At 44.9% G+C, this 24,526-nt stretch overlaps 1 protein-coding gene and 1 long non-coding RNA gene across 2 annotated transcripts; one reads left to right on the top strand and one right to left on the bottom strand.

Annotated features, from left to right (window-relative positions):
• SLC5A9 (solute carrier family 5 member 9) lies at nucleotides 1–23,197 on the top strand. The gene is made up of 16 exons (XM_010716139.3): nucleotides 1–296; nucleotides 686–761; nucleotides 1,557–1,754; nucleotides 2,602–2,673; nucleotides 4,510–4,614; nucleotides 6,415–6,579; nucleotides 9,101–9,206; nucleotides 9,438–9,518; nucleotides 10,262–10,467; nucleotides 11,230–11,365; nucleotides 12,229–12,336; nucleotides 12,502–12,652; nucleotides 13,834–14,002; nucleotides 14,563–14,778; nucleotides 20,075–20,222; nucleotides 21,601–23,197. Exons 3-16 carry the CDS (start codon nucleotides 1,626–1,628, stop codon nucleotides 21,807–21,809), a joined length of 2,001 nt encoding a protein of 666 aa, XP_010714441.1. The 5' UTR covers nucleotides 1–296; nucleotides 686–761; nucleotides 1,557–1,625; the 3' UTR covers nucleotides 21,810–23,197.
• On the bottom strand, nucleotides 16,847–20,090 carry LOC116217000. Its single transcript, XR_004160824.1, has 2 exons — nucleotides 19,864–20,090; nucleotides 16,847–17,341 (listed from the first exon to the last, which is right to left on the bottom strand). It is a non-coding gene; the product is annotated as an uncharacterized LOC116217000 (long non-coding RNA).
• Nucleotides 23,198–24,526: the final 1,329 nt, after the last annotated feature.

Consider the following 24,526-nt stretch of genomic DNA (forward strand, 5'->3'; position numbering starts at 1 on the left):
ACTGTTGACTTAAGAGCACGGTGAGCAGCAGCAGGTGAGCACTGTCCTGCTGCTTGGGCCACCAGAGCTGTGCAACACGCTCCTCACCTGGGGAAAGGAATCAGGGAGTGCGTCACATCGAGCCAACATGCGTCATACCCTTGTCTGTGGGCAGGGACACGGGCCATGTCCTGGGGGGCTGTGGGAGGAGCACATCTCCATGGCCAGCCCCAAGGAGTTGTGGGCAGAGCAGTGGGACCAGGACAGGAGGGCCACCAGGCTGCCCAGCTGCAGAGAAGGACATAGCCACTGACAAGGTATGTTCTGTTTTCAGGATGAAGCCAGTGCAATCCTACCTTGCTGCACCAGCAATGGGGTCAGCTCTATGGCTTGGGATGGTGCAATCAGTGAAATCATACTTGAAGGATCCTTCAGACTGAAGCCAATGTCATGCTTATTGGTTCAGAAGGCTCGTGATACCTTAGAGCCTCTGGGAGTGGCTTGTTAGGTGGACTTACTTTTCATGGGGCAAGCTTTCAAGTGCTTCCAAGTGCTTTCAAGTGTTAATCGTTGCTGGTTCGGTGCCTTGGAATGGCGGGGTGAAAGGGGTTGAGTTTTGTGAGGGCTTTGAGTTGTGTTCCCCATAGAGAGCAGGCTTCCTGGTTTGGGAAGACCAGAGATACTGACTTATGTGCTTTTTCGGCAGGAATTTGATGCATTTCAAGATTAAGCTACAGTCTTCTTGTGTTTGAGTGTCACCGTGTTAAAAGGGAAGTGTGTGGGTGAGTGTAAATGAGCTCTGCGTGCGGAGAGCTGCCTGTGTGCAGTGGGGGATTTTGGCTTCCAGATATTTAATTTCTGGTAACTGTACTTCAGGTTGTTGAAACATTTCAGTCTTGAAAAGCATTTTGCAGATAATGAGACCATGGGGAGGCACTGCTCCCAGAGAGCTTCAGACTCAGGAGTGGAGGTGGACAGGGGGCCTTCCATTAGCAGTGCAATTAATTAGCAAGTATGTAGCCAGAAAAATGCTGGGAAAGAGGGAGATAAAATGAGAGAGTGGTTTTGATGCCCCTCCTGCAACCAAGAACAAATGAAGCCTGCAGAAGTCTGGTATTTCATGGGGTGGGGGGAACCATAGAGGCAGAGAAAATGGGAGGAGGCAGGAGATGGTTCTGCATGGAGCACTGTGTGCAGGAGCACAGGAGAAGCCCTGTGTCCTGCAGCCATGTCTAAGCAGGGTCCTTCTAGGTCCGTGTGGTTTGCAGTTTGTCACTGCACTGGGGCACGGCCAGCTCCCACCTGCCTGTAGCCCAGGCCAGCTGCTGCTCCTGCTGCACTGCAGCTTCCTGGAGCCACCCAGGGGATCTGGCAGCAGCTCTGCTTGTCACGCAAGCAGCTTAACTCCTTTGCTGCTGGCTATGTGCATGCCAAAAAGCTCATCTGTCTCCTCCCCTGCACTTCCCCTGTTGCTATCTGCACAGCAAACACTGCTTCACATGAGCTCACCTAGCTGCAGGTCTCTGCAGTATGGGGCTCCCTGCTCACACCTTCTTCACCCTGTTAATTATTACAAGGGAAGCGATGAAGGCGAACGTGCACCAAAGTCCAGTGTGAAGGAGAAAATCATTAGTTCTCCCACAGCCATGAGCCAGCCAACTCCAGCCACCATGGAGCCACCCGTGCTGCCAGGGGAGACGAAAGCTGTCTTTGGGGTGGCAGACATCATCGTAGTGGTTTTGTATTTCATCTTTGTCCTCGCTGTTGGAATATGGGTGAGTGCCTGCAGTGAATGGGTTCAACTCTGCCTGGGGCAGCATTTGATTCTCCCCAGACCATTTCTGGGTACAAAGGTGTCTGCCTGCAGAAGGCATCCTCTGCACATACCATTATCCCAGGCCATAATGAGCAGGCCTGGGAGGTGACACACCCACGAGCCCCTGTCCCCACATGGAGGCCACTATGGGGTCATCCCCTGGAGGTTGTTCTGAGGGTGGTATAAACCTCCTGTGCTGCCAAGTAGTCTCATGCCAAGGGGTGGACAGGAATGGGACCAGGTCAAGAAGAATGCTGGGACCAGGAGTGAGAAGACCATAATGAGACTTTAGAAGCTTTGGAAAGGTTAGCAATTATTTATTCATGTTGCTTTGTGGACGCTTCTTTTATAGAGATCTGCAGTGTTCTGGTTGGCTGTTTTTCTCATTCCCATTGAGTACATTCCAGATTTCATTAAATAGGTAAAAGTGGCTTCCTTCCAAACCTAGACTACCAGAAATCTGAGTGAACAGAGGCAGAAGCAATGGCTGAATCCTGGCATACTTAGCAGGTGCTCTGAGCAATTCTGGGAGCTGATGCTGATGCCAAAACTTCAATCTTCTCCCAGCTTGGTGGCAATGCTGCTATCTAGTCTGAGAGCTGCTATGCTTCTACCTGCCACAAAGCCACCTACGAAATACTGTTCTGAGTGGGGTAAGCTTATGATTTGGCAACAATCAGGGGAGCAGGACTAGAGTGGCACAAGATGTCGCTTATAGGATGTTTCAGGCTGCTTGGAAGGGCATTGGGTCTGGCCTGAGGGTGAGCGAATGGAGGAAAACACTTTCATTTTTCCTGTGTTTCCAGTCATCGATACGGGCAAGCCGGGGAACCGTTGGAGGTTATTTCCTTGCCGGACGATCCATGACCTGGTGGCCTGTGAGTGAAATGCATTGCTCTGTTTCTCATGACTTGAAAGCAGTTCTAGATCTAAGGAGGGCAGGCCTAGAAGAGGACCCTATCCATGCACTTTTTGACTATAGGCTTGAGATGAAAAGAATCCCCCAGGCAACTTTGCCAATGGACTGTAGTGTGAAGCTACCAGGTCCAAAGGGCAGTTCAGCATCTTCAATTTTTTCTCAACTTCCAATTCCTCTGCTAAAGTTAGCAATAAAACTGTCCATGCAGGTGGATGTGAAAGAGATCTGATTGCCCATTTGGGGCTCAAACTCTTTGGTCCCGATTCACTAAAGATTCCATTGTCCCCAAAGCCAAGAGAGCATTAGGTAATCTAGCAATGTGCTATCCAGTAAAAAGCATTTAAAGACTGAAGTAAAAATAATCCCAAAGGCCAAGACTATCTGAGCCCTTGCTATTTAGAGCAAAGTCAAGATTATCGACTAACGATGTAAGGGATATAAACTTCAAACCACCAAAGTATAAATCTTCACTATGAAGAAAAAGGATCTATTGAAGGCATCTTTTCTTGAGAGTGAAAGGTACATATAAAGATAATTTAAAGTTTGAAAGGAATAAAACCACCACAGGAATAAATATCCTCCTCAGCCAATGCAAAACTCCAGTACCATATATCTCCCTTGTGAGTCGTGGGTAACAGAATGCACTTCTCAACCAAAACAGTGTTTTTTAAAAATCTTCTTTCCCTTCATATGTGCATTGCCCATAAATTCACTAGGCTAAATAAATTGGACACACATATGTGTCTGTAAGGTAAGTTATTTTTTTAAATATCTTTTGTACTTTTTCTTGGCCACCTGACTTTTAATGAAAAAGCTTGATTTGATGATTTTCTCTGATTAGGAGGGGAAAAATTAAAAAAATACAAAAACTGAATATTTTCCCCCTAATAACATTCCTTTTTTTCTTCTTTTTTTTTCTTCTCTTTTTATCTTTTTTCTCTATTTCTTTTGGCTCAAACTGCAAGTGGCCACAGACTCTGCTGGGTACAGCCTGACTCTTGGCATCTTTTACTTAGAACCCTAGGTACATAACGACCTCACTGTTCACTTTTTGAATCTGTTAGTCCATTTAGAGAGCTGATGCCAACTCCTCAGTGCTTCTTGGAGGATCAGCTCCTCATGGCCTTCACCTTGCGTACATGACTGGCTTACATGTATTTTTTTTACAGGAGTGACATATTTCTGCAGTGTGTTTGCCTCAAATAAGCCCCAGTGTTACATTACTGCTCCTGTGTAATACATCACCTTCTGTATTTTTGTGTCTGATGTAGATATCACAAAAACAGTTTACATTTCTTGAGAGCATCAATTGCTACCTAAGTTGCAAATTCAGGTAGCAGCAACCAGCTCTCTAATCAGGAGTTTTCTCAGACAGGAAGGCAGAGCTGCTGGCAGGCTCCATTTTGAGTGTTCATGCCATATTAATGTTTTACCTTGCTCAAGGATGAGAAGCAGATCAAATTCCATCATCCTTTGTTTCAGTTTAGCATTACTTGGGAGAGAAAATCTCCTCACAGAAGATGTAGCTAAAAGCAAACTTCATCTGGAGAGAAACAGGTTCAGCTTGTCCTTAGCATCACTTCTCATTTGACCCTGAGAGATTTGGCATTGGTGTCCAGAAGAAAGTGAGGCTATATGCCAAAGAAGAGTGGTAATTAAGTCTGCCTTGTTTAAATCACCTTGGAGTTTGCTTTCTTCCATCCTAGGAAAAGGGAGGACCTGGGGGAAGTACTGGGGCTGGTACAGAGGTTCCACATAGTGATTTGATTTTGTATGCCTGTGCCATGTGTTTCAGATTGGAGCATCACTGATGTCCAGCAATGTGGGCAGTGGCTTACTCGTTGGACTGGCGGGCACCGGAGCAGCTGGGGGTCTTGCTGTTGGGGGCTTTGAGTGGAATGTAAGAGTCTGTTGTGTTGTCTACTAGGACATCGGGGTTTGCAAAGGGACTGTGGGTTTTTCTCCAACATCATACACTAACAGTATTGACAGCGCCATGTCTTGGGGGCAGGGTTAGTGGGCCATATTGGTGGTACATGGGTGGTTGGACGGAATGATCTTAGAGGTCTTTTCCAACTTTAGTGATTCTACAATTCTAAGTTTTCAAACCTCAGGAGAGAACTGTCCAGAAATTGAGGCAGCTTTAGAAACACGAGATCTGTTTCTTTTAGTTTAAGTGCAATCCATTTAAATGATTAGCTCTTTGACCTTCCCTGAAGCACACAGCCATATTTTTAAGCTTTAGTTGCTGATCATAGAGACTAAAATGAAAGATAACGAGTACTTGGATAATTGCATGATTCTGGAAACAGGGACTTTGTGCTCCTAAATTCAGTGCAAAACCACGAGAATCAGCAACACTGCATTCACCTGTCAGCTGCCAAAAAGTGAAGTCTCCGGGGTGAACGTTTGGGTGTGAAGGCAGGTTTCATTCTGCCCTATTGAAATGCCCTGGAAAATTGCCACTGACACCACATGGAGCATGAAAACCAGGCCCTTTGTGTGTGATGCTAATGATATTTCTCAGCTGCAGTGATGAGAAGAGAGACTAGCGCCAGCCTCACAATAAACATCACTCACCTAACTCTAAATCTTTTGTCTGTATCAGCAGAGAGTGCTAATGGTGCCGAATACTTGCCAAGCACAAGCAGGACCCGGCCCACCAAAGGCTTTCTCCTGAGTTATCTATTCACTGCAGCTATTTCTTTTTTTCTAAACCCTTAAGATCACCTTTAAGTCCTTTGTGAAGAAACCTGAGCCTGCTTTCAGGCTGATGCATGTAAGACATATCACTGTATTTTAAGTAAATCTATTCGAGTAATTTTAGAAGCCCACGAAGACAAGATTGTATGTCAAGGCAAATCTAGCTTCATGAGTTTAGATTCATTTCTTTCAAATTGGAAAGGGACCTTAGGATATGCTATTACTCTCTTCCTTCAGCATGGGACATCGCTCAGCTGCAGGGATCATACAGGCATCTTTTACCTGAGCCAATCTCTGCCACTGCAGGAGACACGGCTGTTCTCCTCAATCACACTCAATCTCTGTCCCCAGGGCTTGGTTTCATTTCTGATAACTTAAATAACCAATCAAAGTAAAATCTGACTAATGTAAGGTATTTGGGAAAAAGGTAATGTCCAGAACATGGAGGAAGTGAGGTCTGATAATTCAGTGACTTTTATTTAAGCTCGACTTCTCCTGTCTGGGCTTTTGCTGGGTTTCAGAGAGGAAATACATGATGGGAGATGCCTTTACAACTTTCTAAAGACTCTTCACCTGTGGTGAAGCAGCTGAACTGCCCCTTTATCTACAAGTAACAGAAGCAGATCTGCTTCAGCCTGAAAGGAGAACATCCCAGTAGAGTCTTGCTGTTGCTTATTTTTATGCTCCACAGGGAGAGTCTGCAGCCTCAGCCTCATCACTTGCTAATCACAGATGCTCTCATCCTTCTCTGAATCACTTAACTCTTCACTGCCACCACATCGGTGGTTTCTAAGACCACCAAATGCAACTTCAACTTGGAATAACAGAACACACCATCTCACCCAAAAGTTCTGAGCAGGGACAAAACCTCAAGAGTTCTTCCCATATACACTGCATAGCACCTCACACTTCTTTCTTTGTCCATTGGGACAGAATAGGAGAAAGGTGTTCCTGTGTGCTGAATCATGTGCCTTTCTTTTCTCCCTCTCCCCACCAGGCTACCTGGGCACTGCTGGCTCTTGGCTGGATCTTTGTACCTGTTTACATCGCAGCTGGAGTGGTTACCATGCCTGAGTATCTGCAGAAGAGATTTGGAGGGCAGAGGATACAAATCTACATGTCTGTGCTGTCCCTCATTCTCTACATATTCACCAAGATATCTGTATGTATCTACTGGATGCAACCCTTTTGGCTAGAGCAGGGGTGGGTCGTCCTGGCACAATGCAGGGATAACTCAGATGTCCTTGAAGGGACCAGCTTGGCTACCAGAAACAGGATCAGTGTGTGTGTCTGTGATTCTGTGTTAGTGTGCTGCTTTGCTCACATAAATAACTGCCTCTACATTGATCATGAAGATCTACCTTCAGAGAGACCACTCATTAAACAGCAATGCACATTGAGAACTATATATATAGCAGCTAATTACTAAATAGTGTCAGTGCCACAATTTTTCTGCCTATTTTTCCCTTCCGTCAAACCAAATCTTTGGCAATATGGACAGGGGAACTGTGGCATTACCCATCTGAGGATCTAGCTGGCTGCATCCTATAGACATGAAATTCTTTTAAATTATCATAAACCTGCATTGTCCTATAAATTATTTTGCTTCTGTTTTTGTAGTTGAGTTTTCAACATTAAGAATGTTATGATTATTCCTCTTTCTTTCTATCACTTGCGATGTATAAGAAAGGAATAGGAAAAGGGATAGGTTCTGGCTTAAGAAAAAACTCAGTGTCCTTTCTGGATCGCTTGCAGCATTGTACCCTGCTGATAGTTAAATGCAATGTAAGCTGCTGGGTATTTCATTTCGTTTAAATGCCATTAATAAAGAGGAAGAACTTATGCTCACGGATTTGATAAGCACTACCTGTGCCCTTGGAGGGAGAGGACTGCATTTCAAAGTCCATTAGAGACTGAAAATGTCAGTCTCTTGTCTCCAGCTGACTGCTCTGTGGCAGCAACTAGACCCTACTGAAGTGTTCAGATCTCAAACTGCCTCAGAAGATGTTGAATGGAGATGAGGCACCTTTTGCTGCTGGCTTCCATGCCCTTCCAGTTTTATCATGTATCAAGCTCTGAGAAGAGCATTAAAATGAGCTTAAGGCTGGAAGCATAGGATGGATTTCCCACCTGTTGGCCGTGTTGCCCACTGCTGCTACCACTGCCCCCAGGTGTTTTGCTCTCTGGGTTGGAGTATTGCCCAAGATGAAGCCTTGGAAAGAGACTTCTGGAGTGGAATTGAGTACATGGAATTCTCCTGTAATAGTGGTGTGCACAGCTACACCCTCAATGTATTTGGAGAAAAAAAGACCGATCTTTCTGAATAACCTTCAGCAGAGCACTATTTGCCAGTGCTTTTCAGAGTAGGACCCTGGCCCCAGTCATTGCTGTTTCAACTCAGTGGTTTCTTCTCTGTGCAGCTAATTCACATGTGGCTGATGGATGTGGCTGGTGGAGTTTATGGGCATGATAGGTGCTTTCTATTAAGCACAGTGCCTTTGTTTGTAGAGAGCTCATTTAGCAGCTGGCTGGACAGCAGGCGGTTGGTTACAAGAACAATTTTTCTCCCTGTGCTTTTTGCTCATATGTAAGTTAGCAACTAGGACATTGCAGAGCCCTCCCCACTTGCAAAGAAGAGCAGAGATCTCAATGCACAATGTTGCCAAAGGACTGATCCTGTACAGCTAGAGACCTGCTTGCATTCCCTGCTGGGTGGGCAGCAGAAGGCAGAGAGGCTTCTGCAGTGTCCCGACAGTTGCTGTCCCATCTTGGGGTTGCAGAAAGCAGGAGCTGCACAAGATGCTTGCTTTTAAGGTGCTTATTTATAGAAATCTTGTCCTATCCTTTCTGTCTTGCTTTCCAAATGTCTTTACCTCCATCTTACCCCATATCAGGTTTACAGGTGTTCTTTAGATTGATTTCCCAGCACGTACACATCTCCCATATCACCTTCTGCATCTGAACGATGTTATCTGTATAATTCTGGGTTTTGCCTGGTTTTTGATTTCAATCTCTCTGGCAATAGGTCCAAACAAAACAAAGCTGATGGGGGTTTCTGTATTTCCAGGGAGGTTCTCAGCAGGTGTAACCTGTTTTACTGGAGTCAGGCTGCTGATGTTTTCAGACAAATAAATCATAGCATAAGATACAAGTGATACTTCAAAGGTCTTTCTAGTTGAGAGTGTTTCTTGGCCACTAGATCACCAGAACATGCTGATGTACAGAACCCCTTTCCTTCTATGGATACACAAACATAAGCTCTATGGCCCCAAAGCATGGGATCCTGTGCACCATGATTGGCTTCACTGGCAGTAAATGGTTGTGGGAGTTTCTACCTCTGTCTCTCTGTGTCAATGAAGATCACGTGCCATGAAGGCTGTCTGTAAAGTAGCTCTCATTTTGATGGCTTTGTGATCTGTTGGGATATAGGACTTTGATTTTCATTCTGCTGCTCCCAGACACTGTGAGCTCAGAGCTCAAGGAAGCATTCTGCTTGCACTGAGAACATGAAGGTTCACTGCCATCAGTCCCACACTCTCTCCACCTCTTCCACTTCACCTCTGTAATGTTCTTTGTCAATGCTTTCATCTGTAGAGGGCTGCAGCCTGCTTTATTAGATTTCATTTGTATTAAGTACTGCTATCAAACTTCCTGTTGTAAATTATTATTTGATTATATTCCAGACAGATATTTTTTCTGGAGCATTATTCATCCAAATCTCTTTGGGCTGGAACCTCTACTTGTCCACTGTGGTCTTGCTAGTTGTGACTGCTGTCTACACTATAGCAGGTAAACTGCTGGCTTTAAAACACTAAACCGTGGGCAAACCCTTTAGGATGTTCCTCCTGGGAGTGCTTGGGGCAGCTATAAGGCCCTAGGGTCCAGCTCTGTGGCAGCTTTCCCCAGTGAATCCATACTGAAGTCACAGGGCTGGGGCCAAGGAAGTCTTTCCCAGATGAAATACTGGTTTCCGTGTTCGTGGGGACACACTCTATCTGTTGTCTGTCGTTCTCCTAACAGGTGGTCTAACAGCTGTGATATACACAGATGCACTGCAGACCTTGATCATGGTACTAGGAGCTTTGGTCCTCATGTTTATAGGTAAGGGGAACCTTCAGTGGCATCACACACTAGCTTAATGATCCCAAGGTCATCAGAGCTTATCAGGTTACCTCACCCTTTCAGGGAAGGTGCAGAAATGAGTTTTAATCACTCACAGAATAGGTGCTGGCACAATCCTCATTTGCAAGCAAGTCAGTCTTCCTTCATCCTTTGCACTACCTGTCTGGAGGTAAGGTTCTGGATAACTTCACCTTCCTACTTTGGGGTTGTCTGGAATTGCCAACAAGCTTACAGAACTGCATTCCCAGAGACAAATTCAGCTCTCACTGTGCTCATGTAAATTCAGAGCAATTCTGCTGACTTTCCATGTTGACTTTGGGAGTTACTGTGGGTTCACCTGGGTGTAACAGAATTATAAAAAAATAAAATAACAAGGAACAGATCATCATTAGTCTTTGCTTTATGTCTTCTTGGCAAACAGAGATACATTTAACCCATGTTTCATTTCATAGCTCTTGGAGGGCATATGAACAAAGAGTAGGTGCTGAGGACATTGTGGGGATTAGGATAACAGAGGTTTCCTGCATTGATTCTCTTCCAGGATGCACTGCTAAAATCACAAAGGCTCTGGGCAAGATCCAGCTTAGTTCTATACATGGTTTGACTGCCGAAAGCGAGAGAAGAATTAAAAGTAAAGAGATAAGAGGAAGATAACTGAAAAGAATGCAATCAGTAAACTCAGATAAGGAAATAAAATTAAATTATTGGCATTTTCTTTTCAGGATTTGAAAAAGTTGGCTGGTATGAAGGACTTAAGGAGAAATACAACACAGCTATACCCAAGGTCATAGTCCCAAACACAACCTGTCACCTCCCACGTGAGGATGCCTTTCATTTGTTCAGGGACCCAATCACAGGTGACATTCCTTGGCCTGGCCTCATATTTGGCCTCTCCGTGCTGGCTCTTTGGTGCTGGTGCACTGATCAGGTAAAGAAAGACTTTTCCTCTCCGGGAGCCCCCTGTAGTGTTATTTCCAGTCCACTCCTCACTTTGTAGATCTGTGAGCTGAAACATGACTGTGCCTTGCTGTGTAGGAGTTACTGCCTCTGTTACTGGACTAGACACTCTTTTGACTTTCTCAGCAAGCAACTAGCTTTGTGCACTTCTTGGGGTAGGGAGAGCAGCTGATTTTCATCGAATTTACCCTCCTGTGGGCTGCAGTTTGTACGATGAGGATATAGCAGTACAATCTGGAGCTGGCTCTGCAGTAACCTTGTGTAGATCTCCAGATAAATTGCTCGTATTCCAGCAGGTCTCTGATTTCTCATCTCTATCCAAGCTACAAACAAGGAAAACTGTATTTCTTTCTTACAAAATTTTGTTTTTGTTGTTCAAGGTGGGATAATAACCAAAACCCACCACTGAACTTTCACTGAATCAGACTAGTCTGCTCCATTCCTTGTCTCTTGTTGCCATACAGCTGCTGCCTCCAGTCCCCAAGGTGGCTTCATTTCAGTCAAGGGCGAAATTATTTCTGTAAGGAAATTTCCACTCTGCCCTCTGCCATAGCCTGTGTGCTGAGCTCTTAGCAGGCTGCAGACACTGAGATGGGAAGGTTGCCATTGGCATGCAGAACAGCCTGGGATCCTGTTGGGTGAAAGTCATCCATGAGTACGAGAGGAAGGATGGATCCTGCTCTCTCTGCAGTGCTTCTGTTCTGCTTCCCACTCTCTTTCTGACCAATTGCAGGTGATAGTTCAAAGGTCTCTCTCTGCCAAGAACCTCTCCCATGCCAAAGGTGGATCAGTGCTGGGAGGATATTTGAAAATCTTCCCTATGTTTTTCATTGTCATGCCAGGAATGATCAGCAGAGCTCTTTACCCAGGTAAGCCTTCTCGTGTTCCTCACTGCAGAGCTTTACACCTGCTATGAGCACTAATCCCACACAGCTCCTCCAGCACTTTCACACCTCAGGCATACTTGTATGCTTTCTTGTTGTGCACACGTGTTCCCAGGCCTTTCCTCCATCTCCACTGCTCTCACAGTGGCAGAAGTTACTGGGAGTATCCTTATGGGGCAGGTTGTGCTAGAGGGAACACAGAGATCATGCTGTGGATATTGCTTGCTTCTGTGTAAGAAGTTGATAAGGTGAAACACTTGAAGCATTGAGGTTGTCCTTCAAGTTCTATGGATTGTTTCCAGTAGGCATTTGGTGAGAGTCTTAGCAGGCTGCCACGCAACTTCATGCAATTCCTGGTAGACTAAGTGCAGCAGCCCACCTTTGTGGAACAGAATTCCCCTTATTGTTGTCTCCCAGGGAACTTTTCTTGCTCATTCCTTCAGAGCACACTACTTTCTGGGGAGAATGCCCTTGTTAGAAGGCTCATAGCTGGAGGAAGGAGCTTCAAGTGCCTCTCTACCAGAGTTCATCAAATGGGATGCAACATCCTTGGTAGCCCAGCTGGCAGGATCATGGAAACTGTACAGTTCCCACAGCTTACAAATCATCAGGCATTAAAAGTACATAACATCCAGGAGACAGAACTAAACAGAACTACAAAACCATATATCAAAGTTTCACCTTTATTTTATGACAGAAAGTGTTCTTCAGCTCTACTTGCTTTTGCTACATTTCGGCTTCACCTCAGATTTGTATGAACAGGACATCAGGATTTGTTCCCCTGGGTTACACATCCTACGGCTCAACAGAATTCACGTGACTTCTTGTTCTGTTCATGTCTCCTGCAGATGAAGTGGGCTGCGTGGACCCAAGCATCTGTAGAAGGATCTGTGGAGCTGCAGTGGGTTGTTCCAACATTGCCTACCCCAAACTCGTGGTAGAGCTCATGCCTGACGGTGAGAAACTTTTATGGAAGTGGGCTTGAGCCAAGCTCTATGCAGAATCAGATTGCCTTAATGCATCCTAAGAACAAGGAAATCTTCCTGAAGTTATCAGCCGTTGGCATGCTAAAGTAGTGCTGGGAGGCCAAAGGTTTAGTCCTGATTTTTTTGCTCCCCCAGGGCTCCGGGGTTTGATGATTGCCGTGATGATGGCAGCCTTGATGAGTTCCCTCACCTCCATTTTCAACAGCAGCAGCACTCTCTTCGTTATAGACATCTGGCAGAGGATCCGTAAAAATGCTTCGGAGCAGGAGCTGATGATTGTGGGCAGGTCCTTACGTTTCTTTATGTCTCTTTACTGGCATCATCTGTTTTGACTGCAGCATTTACATTCTTCAGTCTGGACACACTAAGAAAAACCTGGTGCCAAAGACATAGAACAGAAACACAGCCTGGGAAGAGCATTACAGTGTGCAGCTTCATCTCAGATAGACCTGGTCAAATGATACATTGAGCTTACTGCTGTGCTAGGTAGATAATTACTTCTCTGTTAGCTAAACTTAGCAAAAATACTGCCTTAAATCTGCATTTTAGGAAAGGCAAAGATGCTCTGGAGTCACTGTCACTGGAGGTCTTTAAAAACATGATTTTCACATCAGGCTGTGGCAATGTATTGCAGTTGCTCCTTTCTGGGGAAAAGAGCAACCTTGATGAGCTGGGCCTCCCAGCTCTCTTTGTCTGTGATAAGTTATAGTGGCCTTTACAAGCAAGCCTTAGTATTGCATTGTATCAGGGGCACATAAAGTTCTCCTCTTGGTAGCAGAATTTAAGCTGCATTCTGCATATTTGTGCTATTTCCTTCTCAATTCACAAGTACTGTTTCAAACCTTCATCCTGGGATAGGTGAAGGATACAGGGCTGTACCTCACTCTGCCACTGTAGAGTATGGAAGTACCTCTTCCTCAGCCACATGGAGAAACCTCTCTAACATGCAATAGAAAGATGGCGAAGGGATATCACATGGACTTGAGAACATGGGATCAATTTAAAAAAAGAGAATATGAGTTGAAATTTGGCAAAGGCACTGGACCAAGCATGATATCTGCTTGGAGAGGTGGCAGAAAGGTTGCTAATGATCACAAGCTTCCATCTCTCTGTGGCGTCTGAGAGAAAATCCTTTGAAGTACATGTCACTGAGGACATGTGAAGTTGAGGGGTTTGCATTGGCCGAGCTGATGGTGTGAGCCACAGGCCCTTGAGGATCTCTCACATGTTGTCTGGCAAGGCCCAGTGCAGCTTACACTGAAACCTGTGAAATCACCTCTGGGATTTGACTGATCTGGTAATAGTAGAGAATGATTTTCTCTTTCCCTGTGTAAACACCATTCTTAAGAGTGATGCTGGATTTATAGGTAGGAAATTCTGGAAGCGATTGGAATTTGCTGCAAAACTTCATTTTGAGGTTGACTCCTCCAAAAATAGAGCTCATGCAATTTTATCCTAACCTTCCAGAGTCTTCATCCTCATCCTGGTAGTCATCAGCATCCTCTGGATCCCCATCATTCAATCAGCCAACAGTGGCAAGCTCTTTGACTACATTCAATCTATAACCAGCTATCTGGCTCCACCAATCTCAGCGCTCTTCATCCTGGCCATCTTCTGCAAGAGGATTAATGAGCCTGTAAGTGGCACATGAAATACCAATTGATGCACATACTTAATTTCATAGAATAAATGATTAAATCTCCCCTCGCTTCCCAGCCTTGGAGATTTCTTAGACTCAAAACAACTCCAGCTAAAAAGTGTGATGAGTAGAAGACATTTTCCTGAGACATATTAGTAGATCTTAATCTCTAGTGTGTGTGTTTTGCTTCCAAGAAGCCACTGCAAGGAATACTTCTTGTCAGTCTCATTTGAAGTCACAAAAGCCGAAGATGTTCTACACTTCAAGGATGGGATCTCAAAGTCTAAATGGAGGCATGTTGCTAGGAGGAGACTTGCATTATCTGTGCTCTATCAATTCCATGTTCAAGAGCAGAAAAATAAAATGAGGATTTAAAACTAATCCTCCTTTGATGTGTGTCAGTATGGGATTCTATCAGGCATAAAAGGTTTTGGTCTATGAAAGAGCTATATTAAAACAAAAAAAAAAGAAAGAAAGAAAGGAAAAGAAGAAAAAGAGGAAAACTTCAACCGAGGGTATTGTGCAGTGAGTGTTTCTTTATGCTTGCCTTCCCTCAGGGTGCTTTCTGGGGCCTCGTGTTTGGGCTGGCTATTGGTCTCATTCGGATGATCATGGAGTTTATTTATAGCGCACCATCCTGTGGTGAGGAGGACAGAAGGCCGGCTGTGCTGAAGGACCTGCACTACCTCTACTTCGCGCTCATCCTCTGCGTCCTCACCGCCATTGTCATTGTCCTCATTAGTCTCTGCACCCCTCCGATCCCTGAAGAAAAGGTAAGTGACTTTTCTCAGAAACCCCCTTTGGTTTCCAAAAATCTCTAGAATCTGTCCTTTTTCACGCCGTGGCTAAGAAATGGTGTGTAATGATGCAAAGAAGCACTTGCTCCACAGCTTTCTGTTCCCCAGGTCTCACAGTGTTAATGCTTCCTGAGGCACTGAAATTGAGTGTGAGTTTCCATGCTGACACTGGAGCTGGGCAGACAACACAGCCCATCATAGCTGGAAGAGAAAGAAAAGAAGGAGGGGGAAGGAGAGGAAATCATATTACAGAGCACTGCTGAGGAGAAATTAAATATATCTAATTGTAGCATCTACTCTGTTTCAGCAGAGCCAGCATCAATCTTGCAGGCAAACAAGATTAATAACTTTTGCAACATGGGCATTTAGGAAAATTGTCCCAATGTGATCTCAATTACATTTAATAACTTTGAGTCAGGCGCAACTTTCTTTTACTTAACACATTAAAATGGTGCAGAGTTGGGAGGCTTTATGTAATAAAACCTCAGAGCAACTCTTTACCGTCCAAAGTTTTAAAGCAGCTGTCAGTATAACAAAACTGCCATCTTCCTCCAAACAAAGTTACTGGATAGATTTAAAATACATTGTATTTTATTTTTTTTCTAACTGCGTGAAGAAATGAGGGTGATGCTATCACAGCATTTTCTATCTGTTGCTTCCTCATAACTTGCAAAGCATTAACCAGCGCCGTCCATGTTTGATTGAATGTTAGTGGTGTCAAAGATACCCAGCTCCAAAAGATTACATGAAAGCAGGTGCTCAGATAGAGGAGAGGCAGAGAGAGATTGTCTTTGTGTCTGCTTTGAGATAAAGTCTCAGCTTTTATTAGCTATCAGAGGATCCACAAGGGAGAGAAATACTGGCAAGGAGGCACCATTAGTTCTGCAGCTTACGTTGTTCGCTGCTGCTCAGGGGTGGCCAGATGGTTGCCAGCAATTAATTACTGTGGTTTAATGAGTTCCCACTCATCATCTGACCTGTGATAACTAAATGTGTGCAGTGCTCCCTTCCCACAGCAATAGCAAGATAAGATGCATTAGCATAGCACTGGCAAATAGTGAACATTCATACCCAGCAGTTCAGAAAATGAAGAAACTGACCGCAGCACCTGCATCTTTTTGGTCTGAGCTCAGAGGTGTAAAAGCATTTTCTCTTAAGGAATGTGTGTGCTGGGGGAGGAAGTACCAGAAACGTCTTAGAGAAACCTTAGAAAAATTAAAATGTAATCACCGAGTCTTAGAACCAGGTCTTCAGAAGGACTGCTGCCTAACCTGCCTTGATAGACAAAGTTACCTTTGTCTCTCGTATCTATCTGAATTCTGTGAACAATATGGGGTATGGTCTACCCTTAAGAAGATGGTGAACGGCCTGATTATCTGGTCAGATCCAGCCATTTTGTTAATAATCACATCACTAGTGCTTCTTCGCTTTGTATTGTGTAGTTAATACAGTTAATGCTGTGGCAGTGGAATGCTGGACACAGATGCTCAGATAATCATCTGATGATGGAGATGTCAGATTGAGGGCAGCTTTTGCCCTGGACATGAGTGTGTAAATAGGGGTGGGCCATGCCTGTAGCAATATGGGTTTCCAGGGTGCACTGCTCAGGTGCTGTGGGGATGCTGAGACACCCCCTCATCATCTCGAGTTAGCCTGTGGCCATGCTGAGATGGTTCAAGGACAGAAATATTGTGGAAAGAAGAGCAGGAGATAGAAAGCAGAGCAGGTAAGTCAGGCCCTAAATCTGGCTGAAGCTGGCACCTGAATTCAGTGTTTGACCACAAGCTACTTTGGGTTGTTGGGTTTTGGCTTGCAAAACAGGAAACACGGTAAAGAGACTGTATGCCCCTATAACAATGGCTGAAGAGAAAACTGGTGGTGGGCATCAGGGCTGGAATTGTGTGAAGTTGTGGCCCTTCCGAGTCCCAGTGCTGGGCACTTCACTTGGTGAGCATTAGATCTTCCCCCATAAATATCACTCGGGGCTAATCTGCCAGCCCTTATCTGTGCAGCACTTCGAGAAGTAATGATGAAAGATACTATATAAGGGCTAGAAATTACACCATTTATTATGTCAAGCAAAAGTAAAAGAAAAACAAGCCTCTAAAGTAAAAGCCAAATGAAATACAGTGATAGATCAGATTTCAGCAGATGTAAATCAGCATAGCTCCACTGCCTTCAAAGACCAGCAACAGCTGCTGAGCACAGGTATGCCACTTTATACAAGCTGAAGATCCACACAGGACAACTTTAAATATTGAATCCCAATTTTTTTCAGGTAGCAAATGGGAAAAAGGAGAAAAGAGATTTGTATCTGATCTCAGAAAGGTATAGCTAATGTGCCTGACTTTAAATGAATTACAATCCGAGAACTGCAAGCTGTAGCATTTTCTCCTGCTGTTTTGGACACTCTCCCATCCCTGTGGTGATTGATGCTGTGCTGGAAAACAACTATGCAAGGAATTTGTTTGGTATGCTCCAGAGTTCATATGTCTTCATTGTAGGTAGTCCATATTGTGTCACGCTGTCCTTGAAAACCCTGCAAAAGAGCTTACAATTAAATTTGAGACTGTGAAGCTGAAACACAACTGTCAGGTGCCAGATGGCATTTTGGAACAGAAGGATTTATTTGAGTTTACAAACAACAGAAGAAAAACTTTGCTGAGTTCTTGTAAACGCCCCTGTCCAAGGAGAATGTGGGGGTGAAAAGGGAGAGAAGCAGCTCCCAAAGTACAAGTACTAGACAAGCAGGTCACCTCCTCTGGGGTCAGGGCTCACACTGACATGCTGATGGATCAGCAATTCCAGCTGATGTGCTCTGGAACTCAGGATGTTTTCTCAGTGTGCTGTAGTCTGGATTCAGTGCTTTCTTTAGGTGTGCTGCCTGAGAGGAGTACCAGGCCAGCATGCGCTGGGCTTCTTTGGTGTGTGTCCTTCAGAGGAAAAAGGTGACCTTGAGGAATTCAGTCATCCCAAAACTACTCTGGGGAGGTGGAAGCTGGAGAATGGGTATGAGGCTTCACCAGGGAGCACTCTGGACTCCTGGCTTGCTGTGTTGAAGAGGTTGGCACAGGCAAAGCACCACTTTGATAGAATTATAGAATGGCTTAGTTTGGAGGGGACCTTAGTGATCATCCAGTACCAATCCTACCCAGGATCCAACACAACCTGGCCTTCAGTGCCTCCAGAGATGAGGCAGCCACGTGTTCTCAGGGTAACCTGTTCCAGCTTTGGGGTGGTTCAGTGATGCCCTGTGATGGGATTACCTGTGTGTCTGTACTGCGGGGAATGGCTCTCACTAGCAGAAGCTGAGCTCCAGGGAATCCCCAGCCCTGCAGGTTTTGCTGCAATGTGAAGGGGACTGGTCACACAGTGAAACAGGAGAGAAGAAAAGCAAAAAGACAAAAGTTTCTCAAATCGTTCAGTACTCTGAAACTTTGATACGTTCCAGTGACATTTCCTAAGCGATTAAAAAAAAAAAAAAAAAGAATCCTTGAAAAAGATGAGGATCATCAAATCAAAGCAATTTAGCACATCGTGACAAGAAAGATTAGCCCTGCCCAATGCTCATCTTGGTTGAAAATGATTTAAATAAAGCTATAAATCTTCTGGAAATTATGCAACATTGTGTGTCAGCTGGAAACTGCTGCCTAGATTTGTGTGTGTGAAATTCAAAAATTAAACTCATGTTACTTTGTAAAGTGACCCATTTGACATGTTCATTTGCATACAGGCAGAGCAGGGGCACAATTTCTCATCAGGCTGATGACTTTTCCTGACCAGGGCTTTGCTGCCCCAGTCTTGTTTTATGGGATGTCCATGAATTTGGGTAACTGCTGTTGTGTTGCGTGGCCTTACTATTTGGCTCAGTCACAGCAGGCAGGAGTTAGAAAGTGGCCACCAAGCTGCTCAGTGTGCCATAGTCAACCAAACAAGCAGCAGCCCCCAGCTTAAATTTGAAGACCTGAGCCCCTGGGATTATTAATACCACCCCACAGCTGGCAAAAAGACTGCTGAGGTTTGCAGGATTAACCCTTCCTATGAGCTTCCCATCCCCAAGATGGGAGAAGACTGAGACCTACCCTAGGACAAGGGCTTCACTCATCTCACTACTGTAAAACTGAGATTGCAGCCACAAAGGCCTTTCCTTCAGCTCATTTATACACATGGCTTTTGAAAGCACGAAGCAAGGAGGAGCAGTAACTCCAGAAAACTGGAATTAAATATAAACAAAAAAAATTCCAAGTGAAAAAAAAAAGTAATTCAGACCAACAAGTCTTACAGCATATGCCCAGAGCTCATTCTTTTTTTTTTTTTTTTCTTTTTTTCCCTCCTTGTAAGTACACCTGTTGCTGTAACGCACAGGATAACCATTCCTGCAAACTGTGACTTGTTTATCACCACTCTGGCTCTGTCCCTCTGCACTGCTTCAGTCACAGAACAGAGAGACAACACTGTTGCTTTTCCACCAAGAACTACAAGAGAAACTCATTTGGAAGTGCAGGTTACTGCCTGGATGTGAGCTTCTCTTAGTTGTGAGGCTTAATGTTCATTCGGGGTTTGCTTTTCCTATTAAACTACAGCTGAGAAGAGACAAGATCCTCCAGTCTCTTCCCATATCCCAGAGATGGAGCCACTCAAACAGCAGTGTCCCGATGGCCATGTATCCGCATCATGCCCTATGGCCGTACATCCATGTGCCAACACACAGCTGATCTTTATCTGCTGAGAGTGAGCAGAGGGTACAACTGCTGTCTATAACTAGCATTAGCCAGAGAAGGCTATTCTAGCTTCTTTGTTTTGTTTTGTTTGTTTGTTTGTTATTTCTTCTTTCTTGCTTCTTTTTTTTTTTTTAAATTGACTTAATCCCCCTTCCCTGCTGGACAGCAGCTGTTTTGGACACAGATCATCATTATTTCAAGTCACTAAACTGACCATAGTAAATAGGAGTCCGCTTCCTCAGCGTCTACTAAAAGGTATCTGTCTCCTGGTAGAAACAGGGATGGAACTGATTAAGCAAAAAGAAAAACAAACAGGTGGAAACAAGCTAGATTAACTCACCATTTTTTCCCCTCAGCTTTTCAGCTCAAGTTGGCTGCTACTGCCTTTTGTTTCTAATGTGTGGGCACCTTCACAAAGGGGAAACAGCAGGGAAATAACCACCACTTTCAGAACCAGTGCTGTTTTGGACCTGTCCCCAGAGAGAGCCTTGACTTGCATACTCATGTGGGACTGGCAAGCCATAACCTGTGTTCTCCATCCTTCTTTTCAGCTTGCTTGCCTGACGTGGTGGACGAGACACAAAAAAACTCCTGACATTGACCTGAAAAATTACAAGAGCGAATCAGCACAGATAAACCCAGCTAATGGAGAGCATGACTTGGTTGAAAGTGCTGATGCATGCAGTAAGGAGGAGGCAGGTAGGGGGCCTGGCTGTGTACAGGCACACTTGTGTGCACGTGAGTGCGTAACCAGGACCACACACACACACACACACACACACACACACTTGTCCAGCCACAACACATGAGAGGTCAGCTGTTGGAGTAAGGGCTTGTATTTACGGCTATACCAGTTATGGAGATGAGAGTAATGGAAGTGTTGTGGCTTTTAGCCTTCCAGACAGATCTGCTAGTGTGTGCTTTCTTATCATGCTCCACTGAATGGCTCAAAAGAGCTGCTATTTTTGAGAATTAGAGAAAACCCACTATTCAGTAAAATGCTTTTCCTCCACCCAAAAATCAAGTCATTTACTCACGCACACTACCCTGATCCAGTCCTGCTCTGGTTGCAGTGTTATTTTAGCCCCTAAGGCCTGACACTTCATGGCATGGTGGACTCCTTAGATGGGAGTCAACAGCCACCTACTGTGACCCTTGGGGTGGAGGTCTGTGCAGCTGGGATGCTGCTCATCATCCCATTGGCACTGGAGCTTTGTGTCATGACACCACATCTCTTTGGCTGGCTCAGCAAAATGCTTTTGAGGAGATCTGTATCACTATTGCAAGATTTCTTCACTCCCTCCTTTTGGTCAGTTCAAAGGACATTGGTACCATCTATAGTCAAGCTAAACAGAAGTGAACAGAAAAAAAAAGCAGTATCTTTATTATTATTATTATTTTTTTTTCCAGTAGAGTATGCTTGGGTTTAAGTTACATGCAGATGTTCATCTACTTAAAACCTATTTATAATTTCTTATCAATTCCTAGTTCTCTTAACTGGCTCATTTTTTATAAACAAATGTCTCAGTAATTTGGTAATTAGTAATGATGGGAAAGGAAATATGGAGTATGAAAACTGACAGTTTAATGAGTTCTTGGATAACACCTTTTTCAAGGCCTTACAACATTCTGCCTTTCAAAAAAAAAAAAAAAAGGTTATATTTGGAAAGCACAGCCAATGAAATATACACAGCACAGGACTGACAATTAAAACACATACTTCACCTGGCCTGTCACACGTAATAAATAAGCCAGGAGAGCTCTAAAAGCACCATCATGCTGTCAGGAACTTGTGAACGTGGATGGAAGATGGGCCAGGGAGGAGGGGGAAGAAGTCTGTTAATTAACTAATGAATGATTGGCTTTGCAATCAACTAGCTGCAATCAGGCTGTGCTATACTTGTTAGAAGCAAAGCTTTCTCCTTCTACTTCCCATCATCTCCCATCACCATCTTCCATCTCCTATCCCAGGTGCACCTCAAGAGCCATTGCAGTTTGGCCAACACAATCTGGCAGAAGGAGGCAGGGAATTGTCCCCACTAGATGATAACAACAACATTTTCTCTGTGTTTCACAGTACCCAAGCCTCCCTGCTGGAAAGCACTGTATCTGTGGTTCTGTGGTCTGTCCCCCAGCCCTGCACCAACTCTGACCCAGGAGGAGAGAGCTGCCCTGGAGCGCAGACTTACCAGCATTGAGGAGAAGCCTCTCTGGAAGGCTGTTTGCAACGTTAACGCTCTTCTCCTGCTGACCATTAATGTCTTTCTGTGGGGATATTTTGGCTGAGATGGGGTTGGGCAGTGCATGGCTTTGGTTTACTACGGGTTTTCTCATCCTCACGTCTGAGCCAGAGGCTTTGGGTGACAGATTCTGGTGATGGTCCCCATGTGCCTGGGCATGGCCCTTCCCCAAGGTACTGCTTGCTGGATATACCTGTGGGGCTTGGTGGTGCCATTCCTGAGCCAAGGAGTGACCAAGACTCAAACCTGGTTGCAGACAAGATACATGAGAAAGCACATGGGTTGAGCCAGCAGGGCTGGGGTCAGCTTTAGAGCAGAGCCAAACCTGTCAGGGAGCAAATGTCTGGAAAGCCTGGGGCCTTACTCCTCTCATGCAACCCGACTGCTCCACTGCTTTAGGGGAAGAACTTCTGGCTCACATTACTGTGGGGGAGGAGGCTGAAGCACTTCTTGCAGACTTTTGCATGGCCAAATTGAGATAGGGTCAGGGTGTGATCACTGAATTAGTGACAATCCAGGCTTCTGTAGCTACCCCAAACCTACACTGGACAATCCCCCTTCCCCAAACCCATATTGGCAGCAGACAGACCCCCCCCCTGGCCTGTCCTTCTTCGCTCCCAGGTGAATCCTGCCTTTAACAGCATTACCAGCAATAAAAGTGCCTTAGTAACAAAGCCAATTTTGACTCCAGGTTATTGTGGCTATATATCCTGCACTGACACACCAAGGTCTCCCTGGGACCACCATGTCATAGCTATGGGATGGAAATGAACACTCCTCCATGGGCCGGGTCACTTGGACTCCAGGCCCCTCCGCCTCCCCTTGGGAGTACCATGAAACATGTTACAGCCATCACATTTTAAACCACTTTGTGAAGAAAAGATGGAAGTACCCACTGTTAATAACACTGCATGATGGTTAGGACCTGAAAAGCCTAGAGAAGATTAAAAATCCCCATGAGGTCGTGACCCTTTACTCCACTACATCCAAACTTCCAGGCATGGGCTGTGTAGAGAGGTAAGGACACCCTGTGAATCACAGTACCATGAAGATGAAAGAATCACAGAATAATTGGGTTGGAAAGGATCTCAAAGCCCATCTACTTCCAATCCCAGCCATGGGTTGGGTGCCCTCAGCACATCAGACTGCCCAGGGCCCCAAAAGCCTGATCTTGGGCACCTCCAGAAATCAAGTTACCAGATGCAATTAATAGCTGGGTGATGTCTAATAATAATGGACACATTTCTAATACCCAGGCTCCCATCTCCTCATCTGAGGCAGAGGTGCTGAGGGCTCCTTAGCCACAGAGCCCCCCAGCAGCGCTTAGCTCAATGCCTTTTATTGTTTTTTTTGGACCACATATCCTGTAAGCTATCAGAAATGCACCACAGAGCAGGATGAGGGGCAAGGGACAGTTTTTAAAAGCATTTGAGACTGTTCTTTTCCCCTAAGAAAAATGCTACTTTTGCAGAGATTAGAAGTAGAGCTTACTAAGCCTTTTATTTTTAACAATACAAACAGTTCCGATCTGGGGATTTCGTGCCCTGACTCCTCCCTTCCTCATCTTACCCACAGATCTTGGAGGACAATGCTTCCCCTAAAACGATGATGCCTGTGTCAGTTAAAGCAAAATACTTCAAGCGATGTGACTGCATCCCTTAGCTTGGCCACATAAGGAAGGGAAGGATTCTATTTCCCTTCTTGGTTGAAGACTGGAGATGAGGAGAGTTCCCTTTCTATGCTAGTTCTCATCTCAGTCCCTCTGCTCCTTCCTTCTGCCTACACCCACATGAGCTTCCTTTGTATCTCCAGCCCCTCCATTCCAGCCTCGGTGACCTCCCTGTGGGTCACACCTGAGCAGCACGGAATGAGCGCATTCATGAGGTCAGAAGACTTCTAGCACCACCCCCAGGAGATGTGCATGGTGAGGCAGAGCCCGACCATGCCACAACCATAGTCAGGCAGCAGCAGCTCCGTGCTCCCCTGGGAGCAGGCTGTCATCACTGCAGAACACGGCAGCCTAGCTCGTCACTGTGCTGATGGATTGCAATATCCTAACGGGAACGCATCGCTTTCAGGGCTGTAACCAATATACAAGTCCATTGGCAGCAGATGTTATTAACGATGCCAATACATATTTTCTTATTAATCTTCCATACTAGGCTTGTGTCTATCTGCAAATGATTATCATTCATTTTCCTGACAAATCTATCAAGATCATTTATTACTGTTCAGCAAAGGATCTTCTTTTATACAAAGATTAATAACATTGCATTTTATCTGGCTGGCTGAGCCAAAGGAAATGAAATTAACAATGAACCCTACAAATGTGTCATCACTTTAATTTACCAGAAAATATTTTAAAATGTTATTTAAAAGAATATACGCTACAGTAAGCACAGTTTATTACAAAGGAAAGAAATGAAATGCCATACATACATTTTAGCAGGACGGAGAGTAAGTTAGCAAGCAGGGCTGTGCTGTCTCTGGTTCCTTGTGCTCATTTTCTGGGCCAGAGGGAGCAAGGCATGCAGGCATCAGTGCCCAGGTGAACCACAGCTAGATGTTGCTTCTGGGCTCTGTGGTGCTACTCAGGATCTCAAGCTCTGATCCCTGCAGGCAACGTTGCCCTCCTGTATTCCTATGAGAGGAAACTTCATCGGGATAAAACAGAGGTCTGAGGGAGAGAAGGGGACATGGGCAGGTATGGAGGACTTACATGGTCGCTACTACAAAAACAAACACACCTGTGAGCTTACATGG

Source organism: Meleagris gallopavo, chromosome 10 (genome assembly GCF_000146605.3).
Source record: "Meleagris gallopavo isolate NT-WF06-2002-E0010 breed Aviagen turkey brand Nicholas breeding stock chromosome 10, Turkey_5.1, whole genome shotgun sequence".
Taxonomy (NCBI): domain Eukaryota; kingdom Metazoa; phylum Chordata; class Aves; order Galliformes; family Phasianidae; genus Meleagris; species Meleagris gallopavo.